This window comes from Asparagus officinalis, chromosome 3 (assembly GCF_001876935.1).
Source record: "Asparagus officinalis chromosome 3, Aspof.V1, whole genome shotgun sequence".
Classification (NCBI taxonomy): Eukaryota; Viridiplantae; Streptophyta; class Magnoliopsida; order Asparagales; family Asparagaceae; genus Asparagus; species Asparagus officinalis.
Genome location: NC_033796.1, coordinates 81,173,494 through 81,188,301, shown reverse-complemented (window position 1 = coordinate 81,188,301; position 14,808 = coordinate 81,173,494). Strand labels below are relative to the sequence as shown.

Here is a 14,808-nt window from a genome sequence, read left to right as displayed (position 1 = left end):
GAAATAATAGCCTTTAGTAATCGAAATCGACCAAGCGAAATCGAGACTCTTCTCGGGATCAAAGACCAAGCTCTGATCCGGAAGGGAAACCGTGTAGATCTCAGATCTGATCTCTCTCAAACTCCTACCTTATTTGGCGTGGATGATCGCCATGAACCAGATCTGAGAGACCGAGTCTTCTAAGCTTTGAATCCGAAGGTGAGTTCTAAATCCAGCAGAGTTTCGGCTCCAAAATTCCAACCTTTCACAAATGAGCCCATAGCCCTCTATTTATAGCCTCTGAAAGCGGATCTGGGCCCAGATCTGGGCCCAGATCTGAGCGTGGTGTCCGTTTTCCGGTTTTGCGGTTTATCTGAGCTTCGTCGTTGATCTGAGCTCTGATTTGGCAGTCCGGATCCTGATTTGGCAGTAAATCCGCTTCGGTGTTCGAGTTCGAATCCGTTCCACAGTTGGATGACTCGTTGACTCACCGAACCGTTAGCTTGATTCCGCACGCGAGTGGATTTATTCCGTTATTTGCGTGTGGTTCGTTAGCCTTGTCGCCTCATTAATCCGCTTCGTCGCATCTTACTTAGCTTCGATGTTGTGGTCTAACGATCACGCTTGGATACATCGCCCGATGGTTCGTTGGTTTGTCGAATCACCGTGCCGATCTGTGCTAAGGGACCCATAGGCAGTTTTATACGCCTACAACATGCAATATATTATTAGAGTCGGACTTTAGTAGGTGCTAAATCTTGATATCCGATGATCGAGAAGGAGTGCCTCGCTTTGGTGTTCACCATCCAAATGATGTGGTACTAGCTTGTTGGGTAGATGATTTATGTCATCTCCAATGTTAACCAATCTGGGTATTCATGACGTAACCAGCCTCTATGAATTGGCCTCTAGCAAAATAGGCATTGCTCTTATCCTAATACGACCTGCACTTCAAGCAACAGAAGTTGGTTAAAAGACAGGCGATTTGTGATCTTCTGGTGGCTAACCCTACAACGGACATAGCCAAATTATATGAAGATTTATTGGATGAAACCCACGAAGTCAACACTATCTTACATCATCAAGTGTGGAAATTATACTTTGACGATGCTTCTCGAGCGACCAATGTGGCGAGTGTTCCTGGTAATTCTAAAATCTCTATGGGAGTCGGAGATGTCCTAGTTTCCCCAGAGAAGCATGTGATACCCTGAGCCCATTCATTAATTGGGAAATGCTCCAACAATATAGCCGAGTATAATGCGCTGCTCAATGGACTCAGTTTCGCCAAAGAGCTGGGAGTTGAGTATCTCGAAGCTTTTGGTGATTCTTAACTAATAGTCAACCAAATGCGTGGAGAGTACGAAGTCAGAAACCAGAGCTTGATTCTGTACCATAAGGTGGTCGTTGAGATGACAGACTCGTTTGAAGAATTTTTCATCGAGTACATCCTGCAACTCCAAAATGCATATGCAGATGCACTGGTAACATTAGCAGTATCTCTAGCATAGCCTCCCAAAATAGAACAATTGGTCACCGTGAGAACTCATCAACTCTTTATACCAAAATGCACCTTGGGTGCCAAAGAAGCGCATGCGACTAGAAGTAAACTCGAACCCCGAGATTGACGTTTCCTTATTATTAATTATGTCTTGCACGGTATTTTAACAGAAAACATAAAAAAAGAGACTCGGTCCGATGAAGAACACTGAGATCTTATTATATTACGGTGACCCAGATACTATATCATCACGCATATGACAGTTTGCTACTTCGATGTCTTTCAACCAAAAAGGCGGAAGAAGCTCTTAAGGAAGCGCATGATGAAACCTGCGGTGTGCACCAATCTGGTCCCAAACTCTACGATCGACTCAGAAGAATGGGATATTATTGGCCAACCATGGTTAAGGATGCAGTTGACTATGCTCGGTGATGCTATGCGTATCAAGTACATGAAAATTATATGCACCAACCCCCGGAGCATTTACACCCTTCGGCTACCTCATGGCCATTTGAGACATGGGAAATGGACATTGTTGGTCCTATTTTCCCACCGTCAGTTAGAGGTGATCGCTTCATCATGGCAATCACTAATTACTTCTCCAATTAGGTCGAAGTGATTCCACTCAAAGAAGTAAAGACAAGCGACGTCATCAAATTCATCAAACACCATATTATTTACCGATACAATGTTCCAAGGTGAATCGTGCATGATAATGGCCATCAGTTTGTCAGTAAAGCTTTCATCAATTATTATTATGCAAGTATCTCTTTTTCCTCAATTAAAATTCTAATTTTTAAGCTCATATTCATGGAAGCATTTTTCCCAATTTGCTCTTACGCTTTGTGACTTTGGTGATCGGATGGGATAGATTTGGGGGTATACAGGAAAAAAAACCCATACATACTTGGTCTTGTTAGAGGTTTAACTGAATCTAGATGTTATTCAATGGCAAGTTTGTCTGAGAAATCCAATTGAATCAATTCTTTGATTCATAAGACTATAAAAATAGCGTGGCAAACTTTTATCCGATGGTCATTCTCCAGTCTCCAGTTTGCAGCCAATCCTATATTTTGGGTGTATGAGAACATATAGAAATACGTGGGTTTTAAAGTAAATGAAAAACTTTGGGTATAATAGGTTAACGTGTGCATAGCCTGTGAGGTTGAATATATAAATTAAAAAATATTAACATGATTTGGCGTTGAGTTTCTTATGAGTGCTAATAAAATGAGTTTAATGTGTTAATATATTTGTTTTACTGTTATATTGGTTTGCTATGACTTAGTATCTGTTTTAAATATTTTTTTATTTGTTTTGAAGAAATATTCAAACATCTGCCAACTTATATATGGTTTCCTTACTTGAGTGATGGTGTGAGCATGTGGGGGCTGTTACCTGCATCTGTTGTATTTGACATATATTAGTTACCAATATGTCATGTACATTTTGTGTTAGTTTTGTCTGTCATGTTTCTATTGTTTAACATATATTTCGCTACTAGCTGCTGGGTCTCACTGAGTAACATAATAAATTGATAGGATAGCTATTTCTTGAATTAAAGAAAGTTCTATCGGTTCCGGGGAAAAAAAATGCAGGCTTCACTTGAACTAGCTGCCATTATGTCTGCATACAATCATGAATAAATCCTCCTGTGTGTTGACTTATCTTGCTGGTAGTGCCTACCAAATTTACCCCCAAATGCATAGGTTACATCTCATAAATGACATTAGATAGTTATAAATAAATAGTTTTATTTATTGTGAACTATTTTTCTCCCGATTTAGGCATATCACCCATGACTTTATTTAAGTTCAATAAGCTTTTCTATAAACTTCAATTTTTATAGCCACTACAATGATTTTAAGAGCTATGAAGAGTCGTTTTACTTATATCATTCCGGATTAAAAATATGTGAGATACACCTTTATATTTTTTTTTCTTTTGAGTATTTTTTGGGTTCTTGTAGACCTTGGACTATGTATGCATTGTGATGATGATGTGTGATCACCTAAAGATATGTTTGATCATATAGTGACTCTAAATAGGTCCGACTATGCATGAAGACAACTTCTGTTAAATGTGATTTATAAGCGTGCTTTCATAGCATGGCTATGCTCTCGATATCGACATCCCGATATGAGATTTTTTTCCTTGGCTATTACTATTATATCATCGACTAGACGATGCACCTATCTTGATTAGACATGTTCTGGGTGACGGTTATTTTCATAGTTTTACAGAAGTCGTTCCACGGTAACTCTGTGGTTAGTGCACAACATTTCATGCACTGTCATTTAAAATTTAATCGACAAACATGGGATTTATAAAGGGGAATTAGACGAAGAATATAACATGTATATAAATGGGCATATGCGCATTCCAGATATCCTGAGTTATATATATACATGGGCCAAAGAGCCAATTCCTGACTTGAAGCCGTGTTCCCGGGACGGTTTACGGGGAACCGATTTATATACATGAAAATATTCTTCTCTAATTCAAATAACATGTAAAAATTAAGAATAATGTGTTTTTATGCTTTGTGATAGATTTGGCATGCACGGTATGGACCTGGATGAAATATGGGTGATGCATATTGATATTGTTGTGTATAGAATTTTGGGAGTTGATATTTAGAGATTTACAATTTGAGATATATGGTATATACAATGGTTTCCTTGTTTGGATTATTCCCTCGACGTACTCATCTCTCATATTGTGGGTTTCTAAATCTTACCTCCTTTTAGTATAGGGTATAAGATGTATGCTTTAGGGTAGACTTTGTTTGATATACATGTTTAGTTTACCTCCTTTTAGTATAGGGTATAAGATGTATGCTTTAGGGTAGACTTTGTTTGATATACATGTTTAGTAATTTTCCTTTATCATCTTTAATTGAGTTTTTATCTTATTTTGATCTATAAGAGTAGCATTTTCTTTTATCACTGAAACTTTAGAATTTATCGTTTCTTTATATCTACCACTTATACTTACACGTGCATAATTTCCTCATTTTACATGCTTGCTGGGAGTTTTCTGACTCTCTTGGGGTTTGCATGCCCAGACTTGGAAATTGTTCTTTCTTCGCAGGACCAAGAGTACTTTAAGAATTAAGACCAGCGACAGTGATCATCTTCTCTCTCTCAGCTTCAGTTATTGAGTCTTTCTTGTAATCACTTGTGGTACTTCAGACTAAGATGTATTTTCCTCTTTCCTACTTTGAAGAGTTGTGGACATGTAAGAGAAATTTATCTTTTCAGAGTTTTCTTTATCTATCTAGTTCCTTTGCTATTTTAGTTACATGCTCTATGTAGTAGTTCTTTTGGTAATATATCTGTATACAGGATGATCCAGATGCGTGAATGTAACTGTATGGTTGCATTGCCGACCGAGTCACGCTCCAAATTATCACATTTTGGACCCAGGGCGTGACACACACCCACCCCTAAAAAGGTGCTAAGCTAATCATTTAGTTTATTAACAAGATCTTTAGAGATCTTCAACTAATCATTTAGCTTATTAACTATATATTCATAGATTTTTAGCTAATCATTTAGCTTATCTCCTAGACCTTTATAGATCTTTGGTTAATTAAGTAGCTCTATGTTATGATCAGTTATTCACAATCTCTTTGAGATAAATGGTAAGTCATTCTTTACGGGATGATTTTACTTATTGAACTAATTACTTGTTTTGAGTTGTTGATGATTTGATTACTGGAAATTAATTTGTTGTTGAGTGAGGTTGACAGTTTATTATTTAGAGATTACTTGTTGAAGGATCTTATTTGTTGTATTGATGGCGCCCTCCAGTAATTTTAATATTTCCATTGATGAGATGAAGACCCACACGAAGGTGCTCTCTAGCAAGATCACAGGCAAAATTGAATAGGTCCAATTACATACTTTGAAAGCAATTGTTTATAGTTTATATTTTAGGACATGGAAAAAGATGATTAGCTTACAGACCCTCCTGTACTAGTTACTATCTCCTAAAAACAAGATGACACTAGTGTGAAAGTTCTTGGAACAATTATGCTCAGGCCAAGGACACGCCAATCGGGCGTATGATGTCATTCAAGAGTTATTTCAGGCTAGGATGGATGAGCATAATTAGACTTTTGAGGAGCATTATGACAACTTCAATCATCCTGCAAAGGAACTGAGACAGATTTTTTCTATTATGGTGGATATTCAGAAGATACAAGATCAGTGGGATCAACTGATGACATTCACTTTTTTGGTTCTCTTTCACAGTCTTATAATTTAGCAAGGCCACAAGTTATTGGGAGCTATGCTATATGTTCTTTTGCAGTGACATATTACCTTTTGAGAGCCGCAGTGCAAGCTTCGCCAGCAAATACTACTGCAGAGTCTGCAACTATGTATGTTCTCGTCACACAGAAAAGACAGACAACTAGTCGAGCGGGTGATCATGGTAGAGGTTGCTTTGGTAGACGTGTGTTTGTGGGAAAAATTTTAAAGAAGAAATGAGAATAAACGAATTTGTATTAATCTTCCTAACTGACTTAGGAAAAGAATAAATACAATCTCTCTTTACAATCTCTCTCTAACTAACTTAGAAAAAAAATTACAACTCTTCTTTATCAGTTTCCCAATTTAAAAAAGAGAGAAGGAATCGATGAAGATCCTTCCCTTTGTTTAAAGTTGGGTTCTTCTTGGTGTCGATAAGAGTTTGAATCTTGTATCATGTTGATCATCCGAGCACATAGCTTTGTGGAACTTTATCTATTCCTCTTGACTCGATATCGGGAAGAACTTGCGAAGCAAGTTTTGAACTCTAAATGAGTTTAGAAGAACTTGCCGAACAAGTTTTGAACTCTAACCAGTTTGGAAAAACTTGCAAGGCAAGTTTTGAAACTCTAAACGAGTTAAGAAGAACTTGCAGGGTAAGTTTTAAACTCGTAACAAGTTTTGAACTCTAAGAAAGAGTTGATTTCAGAGAGGAAATGAATCCATTTTAGCCATAGAACCAATCTCAAGAATGATAATCCAAAATGGTTCAAGAACCAAGCCATAAGCTCCCAAAAGCTTCAACAAAAGCCAATCAAAGATGATCCAAAAGAAGATCCCTCTTCTGCTGAATTCTTAGCTATTTATAGGCTTTTAGGAGAGTAACTGGCCCCTTAATTCGCTCCATGATAGGGGTTTAATGACCCCATTATGTGAAAAAACGATTTTGAAACCATTCAAATCATGTTAAAAACAGTCAACATGAGGTTCGCGCTCTGGAGCGAGCCTCGCGTTCAGCTCTTTGAAACGCCAAGGTGAGAGTCGCGTTTGAAGTTTAGAATACGGAGGTAAGCCTCACGTTTGGAGTTCGGAATTCGGAGGTGAGCCTCGCGTTTGGAATTAAAACGTGGGGGTGACCCTCGTGTTGTAGAGCTAAAACGTGGGGATGACCGTTGCGTTTTAGAGCTAGAACGCAGGGATGTCCCTCACGTTTTGCTTTGAAGAGATCATTAATTATAATCTCTTTCTTTGAGTATTGCAAGGATCGCCATCTTGTAATCCTTACATTTGACTCTTTGAAATGTGAGAGTCATCAATTTGTAACTCTCGTCTGTTGTTGTGAAAATCATCAGATAACTTTCATCTGTTGTCACGAAAGTTATCAGATTGTAACGTTCATCTGTTATCATGAAAGTCGTCAGATTGTAACTTTCGTTTGTTATGGTGAGAGTTGTCAATTTGTAACTCTCATTGGCTAATGTGAAAGTTGTTAGATTATAACTTTCAACATTAGTGTTTTGTGGGGATCAAATATACGTAGTAATTTTTAGACAGCCTACAACGTGGAGGACAGTTTGAAGCATAGGGTGGACGAAGTACTAGTTCACGAGGAGCTACATGGGAGGATTCATTTGGTCCATTTATGTATTATCATTATTGTAAGAAATTGGGTCACATGAAATATTGTTCTCAGCTACAGGGAAAATAACCCCAGAGTGCACATGTGGCTACACAAGAGAGTCCCATGGATGAAGACACATGTCATAGTTTGAGTAGTTTCAGCTTCAATCATTTCAGCAAGTGAATAATACTCAATTCTCTTCTACTATGGTTACGCTAGCTCAGACAGGTAAACCCACTACTTGCCTTACATCGTCGTCGCCTCATACTTTTCAGGAGAAAATGATCATATGATTGGGAACCGTGATATATTATCCTCTTGTACACCTACCACATTCTTTCCTTCAATAGTACTATCTAATGGATCCACCACACCTGTGGAGGGTGTTAGATCTACCAATATTAATATCATTCCACTTTCCTCTGTACTATATCTTTTGCGTTCTTTATTTAATCTCTTATCTGTTAGTAAAATTACTAAAGCATTAAATTGTATGGTAATATTTTTTTTCTACATGTTTTTAGACACTTGGGACGAGGAGGACGATTGGCACTGGACGTAAGCAAAACGGCTTGTACGAACTGAACTTTGACCCTACCCAGGTTGCATGTTTCAGCTCCACATCAGGTTTTGAAGCATATTGTCGGCTTAGTCGTTCCCTCTTTCAATTCTTAAAACTTTGATTTTAGATTTAAATCATTTCAAGTTTGTAGAGTGTGAGTCATGTCAACTCAGAAAACACTAACTGGTGTCTTTCTCGAGTTGCGTCAATAAGCGAATCACTAAACCCTTTTGATTTAGTCCATTCTGACATATGGGATCCTTGTTATGTTCCAACTAAAGTTAGTTTTTAATATTTTATTATTTTTATGGATGACTTTTCTTGCAAGACTTGGATTTACCAGCTGAAAAGTCGTTCTGAGGTGTTCTCTGTTTTAAAGTTTTCTATGGTGATGTTAAAAATCAATTTCACAGTACCTTAAAAAATTTAAGGATAAATAATGTTAAGGAATTTTTTGAAAACTCTTTCATAAAATATTTGGAACAAAATAGAATTTTAAATCAGTCTTCTTGTACTTACACACCCCCAACAAAATAAAATGTTAAGCGCAAGAACATACACTTGTTAGAATTTGCTAGGACCTTTTTATACCATTTTCAAGTTCTAAAATATTTTTGGGGCAATGCCATTTTGACAGCATGCTACCTAGTCAATGGACTACCCTCATTACCTTAAAGAATAAAACCCCGATGTCCCTTTTATATCCGCATGAAGAAGCTTTTCATTTACCTCCAAAGATCTTGGGGTCTCTATGCTTTATTCATAATCAAAGTTCTCAATGGACGAAATCAGATTTGCGATCTCTTAAGGGAATTTTTCTTAGATATTTTAGGACTCAAAAAGTGTACAGAAGTTATTGCCCATCCTTGAATCGATATATTATTTCAGCTGATGTTGCCTTCTTTGAGAAAAAATCAGAGCATGCTACCTTTGATAAATTCTTAAACCCTCCCGCTGATTATAATTACCTTCTTGTTAGGAAAATCACCGTCAATGTTCCCTCTAAGGCTGCTGTACAAATAGAACTACCATCTAAATTTACGAAACCTGTTCAAATTTATACAAGACATATTGTTTCGTAGCTTGAGCTATCATCTCAATCCATCCAAGAGCTTGATATACTAGCAAGTCAAAATATACTCATAGAGCCAAGTGCTTAGGCTACTGATGATCTTCCCATTGCCCTCCGAAAGGATAATAGATCTTGTTCTCAAAGTTCTTGGTATCCTCTTACACACTATGTCTCTTACGCTTCATTAACTCTATCATATAACTCATTCACATCTTCTTTGGGTTCTAACTCGATTCCCAATAATTCATCAGAAGCTCTATCTACCCCCAAGTTGGACAACAGTAAGGAAAAAGGAAATGACGACCTTAGAAAGAAAAGGGACTTGGGATCTTGTTTTCCTACCACCAGGGAAGAGAGAGGGTTGGTTGTAAATGAGTTTACACAATCAAAGTAAATCCAGATGGCTCTCCGACTCACCTCAAAGATCGACTAGTTGCGAAGGGGTATTCATAGATTTATGGCCTTGATTATATCGATACATTCTCTCTTGTAGATATAATGACATTTGTCTGCATTTTTATTTCGATTGTTGCAAGCTATCACAAGCCACTACATTAGTTAGATGTTAGAAATGCATTCCCTAATGGTATTCTTGATGAGGAGGTTTTTATGGAGTAACCATCAACTTTTGTTTCTCAGGGGGAGTGTGGAAATGTTTGCAAATTAAAGAAATCTCTCTACGGTTTAAAGCAATCTCTAAGCGCTTAGTTTGGTCTTTTTGCTGTAGTTGTCCAGATCTTTATCCTTCATCGGAGCTCAGAAAGACCATTTAGTTTTCTGACGATTTTATGGTAGGAAGCAGATCCTTTTGGTTGTATATATTGATGACATTGTGATCACTGACAATGATACACAGGGCATTAGTCATTAAAATAAGTATCTGCAACAAGAATTTCAAACTACGAACGTTGGATCCTTAAAATATTTTCTGGGTATCGAGGTAGCTAGACTGAAAAAGGGGATCTCTTATCTTAGAAAAAATATGTACTTGATATTAGCTAAATGCTGGGATGTCAGAATGCAAGAGCATTAACTCACCTATGGATGATAAGATCAAACTACTATCGACTTAGAGGGAGTTACTGAAGGATATCAAAGAATACAGGCAACTTATAGTGAAATTAACTAAACTACCTAACATTTACGAGACTAGATATTATATTTTCTGTTAGTGTAGTCAATCAGTTTCTCTCGACAACTAGGAAAAAGTTGTGAAAAGGATTCTTAGGTATCTCAATAAAACTCAAGGAAAAGGAGTACTATATCTAGATAGCTGTCACATGAGAGTTGCAAGATTTGCAGATGCAGATTGGGCCGAATCTCCTGAGGATAGATGGTCAACTACTGGGTTTTGTGTGTTTCTTGGAGAAAATATAATATCGTGGAATAGTAAAAAACAAAGCATGGTCTCTCAATCTACAACTGAGTCCAAGTAGCGAGCCATGGCGAATTTGACTTGCGAAATGATCTGAGCTAGAGATATACTAACAAATATTGGTTATCTTCTGGAGTGTCGCATGAGCTTGTATAGAGATAACAAGACCGCCATTTACATAGCTGAAAACCCGATATTTCATGAGAGGACAAAAAACATAGAAATTGATTGCCACTTGATTTGTAAGAAGATGAAGAAGAGAATCATTAGAGCCAAGAAATACCATCAGGCCATCAACTTACAGATATTCTCACTAAACCTCTAATGAGGACACGAGTGAATTTTATTTGTAAGAAGCTAGGCATGTGCGATATATATGCTCAGCTTAAGGGGGGTGTTGAGAGAGTAGTTGTTTACTATTGTTGAGTCCCACATTGATTAAGGACAAACTTCTTTGTTTCCTTAAACACTATAAATAACATCCTAGAGAGAGCTATAAGAAACTCAGTAGGATTTTCCAAATTACAAGGTATACTCGGATCTACAAAATAAAGTAAAGAACTGCACCCAATAACTATATTTGACAATTTATTAGATTATAGCATGATGATTACAGGACTCAACCACTCTATCCCGTTTAAGGATTCAAGTTCAACCAAGCAAACACATACTCTCTCTGGAAGCTCCAGTTCACCAAGAATTCTACATGCTCCAAAGAGAGAACCCCGTGATTTACATACATCGCAACCAGATCACTGGCAATCTGTGGCAAACCTTTGATTCTCCTGCTGCTATAAAACCAGTATTTACGATGGTCATTGGATCAGTCTCTTCAGGTCACTATAGTTTATTTTCGACAACAATAATATATTGTTGCTGATATGCAATGAACTTGAGATTGCTAGCATCTATAAATGCGCTTCAGAGTGGCAATAGAAGATCAAATAGCAGCGTATATAGAGTTAATTGACGAAACAGCAAGCAATAACTTGTTTTTTATTCTTTTAATATGGTTATTGGAGGATTATGATTGTAGTATCATTCTTGACCAAATTTTGTTTATTGGTTATTGCTGGTGGTCTCTTTGTAGCACGGCAGCAGAAGACTACATTGCTTGAATAACGAAAAGTTCAGCGGCCTTGCGTAATTGAAGGCAAATTGCACGTACTGAATAAATCTTATTTATGACATATATAATCATTCAAGCCTTACCATGAAGTGCACGATGTTGCTATTTAGGATTTGGATGTGATCTTGTTACTATTTTCCATTCAAGAGACTTGCAATGGACAAAACGTGACTGATTTCCTTGAATTCTGAAACACTGGTTTGGATAAATACGTTCTCAAATGTATCCAAAATCCAAATCAATCAAAATGCCTCCTCGTTCCATGCAGCCGATAAAATGACAAGAGATGCTCTTAAGGGAGCATGTAGAGAAAAATAAAGCACTTAGCAATCTTGTTTTTATCAGAATAGGAGAAGACTATAAAACAAGCTGACAGTTCATAGGGAAAGTGTACATACATGCATGATGAAGAAATTAGATTGTAGAGTGGCCGTTGAAGCAGAACAAAACATCCACAGACCATACAAATTTTAAAACTTAATTGTGAGTGTCCCAACAAACATCGGGAAAATATACTCACCCATACAATCTGCACTTGCACAATAGCACACGAATAACTCTTGACACAACAATGGTTTTTTAAGAATATCCATAGACAATAATGGGGTAAGAGCAATAAGACGACAATAGCTTTTTCACAGACAAGCATAACAATAATAGGGTGCGAGCTTTCTGTGAAAAAATCCGTTTGCCATAAAATAAAGTCTGAATCAGAACGAACATATAAAGTACGTACTATAAAATGCAACGAGATATCAAAAGTCGCTATGTCAATATCCAAATACAAGTCGAAACCAAAAGTCGCTATTAAACTGTCGTGCACCTATGAAAGAGACCATGTCCCAAATTCTAATGACAATGAACACCTTAGGGCCATAAATCTCTGGTGCAAATGCACCGCAAAACATACATACGTACATACATACATATAAACTTAATACGTATAAACTTAGTGGGATATGCTGCCGATCAAACTTCTTGGCGACACGAGGCTCTCCGTGATAAAACCCAAGCCACTGGGCTTGACGTGGTTACATCGTCTATGAAGGGTCTTGGTAAAAAAATTGTAAGAGTAAATCATCAGGTTTTTGTCATCTTTTATCTCAAGCAGTATCTCATGACCTCTGATGCAGATAATGGAGCGACATAAGGTTCCAGGTCTTAAGTTGGACAGATCAATGTTGTGTCGTTTGGTCCAGTTATGTGTGACACGGTCTTCGAGCCTCCATATCGTCGAGAAACGACGGTGACAAGAAGGATACTCCACGAAGCAAAGGTTTCCTCCGGACTCCACCAAAAACACACGATGATGCCCCTTCATGGGCTCAGGGGTTGGAATCAGCTGGAACTTGTGGGTAGTTAGATCAAATGCCATGACTTGACGTTCTGGTGCCCACCAGTGGAGAAATCCATTGACGAACACAGCAACCTGATCCAACCACGAGAGGATACAGGGAGTGTCTCCTAAGTTCTGCCATTCTTGGTGAGGTCCCACCGAGAGAACTTCGCATCCCCAAGGATCCCAATATCTGTCTTCTTTACGGAATAGCCTGACGAGCTTGTAGATTCCTGTGGTGGGATCAACCCCCAATCCGACCCTATTGCTCTTTCTACCCCTCCTGCCGCTCGGTGGTGGGGGAAGCCTGACAACCTCCTTCGAGAAGGGGTTCAGCAAGTATAGGTGCCGACCGTCACGGAGTTGGGTGACGCAGACCAACCCGTCCACGGAGTTGGACAGTTTGTAAGTCGAGTGATCGTTACGGAACTGGGGTTTGAAATCAAAAGAGCAGTCCTCCACTCTGGGGCAGTCCCCGAGTTCGTAGAGCCTTATCTTGGGTGCGGTGAAGACTTGGGAGAAGAACAGGAGCCTGATATTGGCCTGCTGATGCTTCTCGACAAAGTAGGGGTCGAAGGACTCCTGCCGCTCGGTGGTGGGGGAAGCCTGACAACCTCCTTCGAGAAGGGGTTCAGCAAGTATAGGTGCCGACCGTCACGGAGTTGGGTGACGCAGACCAACCCGTCCACGGAGTTGGACAGTTTGTAAGTCGAGTGATCGTTACGGAACTGGGGTTTGAAATCAAAAGAGCAGTCCTCCACTCTGGGGCAGTCCCCGAGTTCGTAGAGCCTTATCTTGGGTGCGGTGAAGACTTGGGAGAAGAACAGGAGCCTGATATTGGCCTGCTGATGCTTCTCGACAAAGTAGGGGTCGAAGGATAAAGAAAGCCATTGCTTGCAGACGCAGCGGAACCTCGCCAGGGATCTCGACGTCTCGACGGTAGGTAAGAGAGGATTCTGGAAACTACCTCCGACGGCAGGAGCCGGACCGCCGACTGGGCAGCCAAAGCCTAATTAAATTATATTCTGGTAAGGAGAGATCTTTGCCGAGAAAGAGACTAAAAAGAAAAGGTGAGAACGTCTTAATTACCCGTGGGTGTGAAGAAGGCGAGATGTCGGCTGCCCCGTTGTTTGAATTCGCTGCTCCCGCGGTTCTCACAGAGGCCATGAGGTGAGAGTTTATGGTAAAGATGAACAGCGTTTCCCCTGCGCTGCCTGCAATCCAATATATAAAGAGAGCCTTTTGATTTGGAGGATTGTCGACTCCCAGTAGTCATAGGATCCCAGGTCTACTGCACAATTGCATACGCTAAGGTGGTGTTTGTTTCAAATCCTATAATTTTAGGATATGAATTTCACCATAGGATTTGAAATTCATAGGTAATTGTTATGGGTTTGGATTCTTAAAACTTACTTTATTTCAACAATATTTTGAGATTTGGAATACTATAATTTGTAATATTTTTGTTTGTTTCAAACTTTTTAGAATTTGAAATCCATAATTTGTATAATGCTTTCGAAATCCACCCCACATCCCACATGAAAAAGAAGATTTTACAAATCTTTAAATATATTACTTTTTTATTATTTGGGGATTTAATATCCTAAAACTTATTTTGAAACAAACAAGTTTTATGGAATTCTAAAACCCCAAAAAACCTCTTTTTACATCCCAAAACTTGAAATCCATGCTATATCCCAAAAAAAAAATGAAACAAACACCCCCTAAGTACTATAGGAATTTTTTCCGGGCCCATCGTTCATATTTTGATTAGGACGTCTTTATTTTTCTTTTTCTATTTTTTTCCCTGGCGACCATCATTCATATTCCGGAATTATTCCCCGAAGTTTATAAGTTTTATGAAATTAGTCCCCCAACCTGATGCCAAATTTTATAATTTTTTTTTTTAATTTAGAATCAATGGTGAGAATAAAAAATGCTCTCCACGAAACAGATTAATTAGTTAAAGTAAATGGATTC

The 14,808-nt window shown here is 38.4% G+C and overlaps 1 protein-coding gene across 1 annotated transcript; it reads right to left on the bottom strand.

The window, feature by feature from the left end:
• On the bottom strand, positions 12,243-13,751 carry LOC109835346 (putative F-box protein At3g16210; the record flags this gene model as incomplete). Its single annotated transcript, XM_020403322.1, has 2 exons — positions 12,243-13,398; positions 13,698-13,751. Coding segments are annotated over 2 exons (1,011 nt in total), but the record flags the coding sequence as incomplete, so codon positions are not given.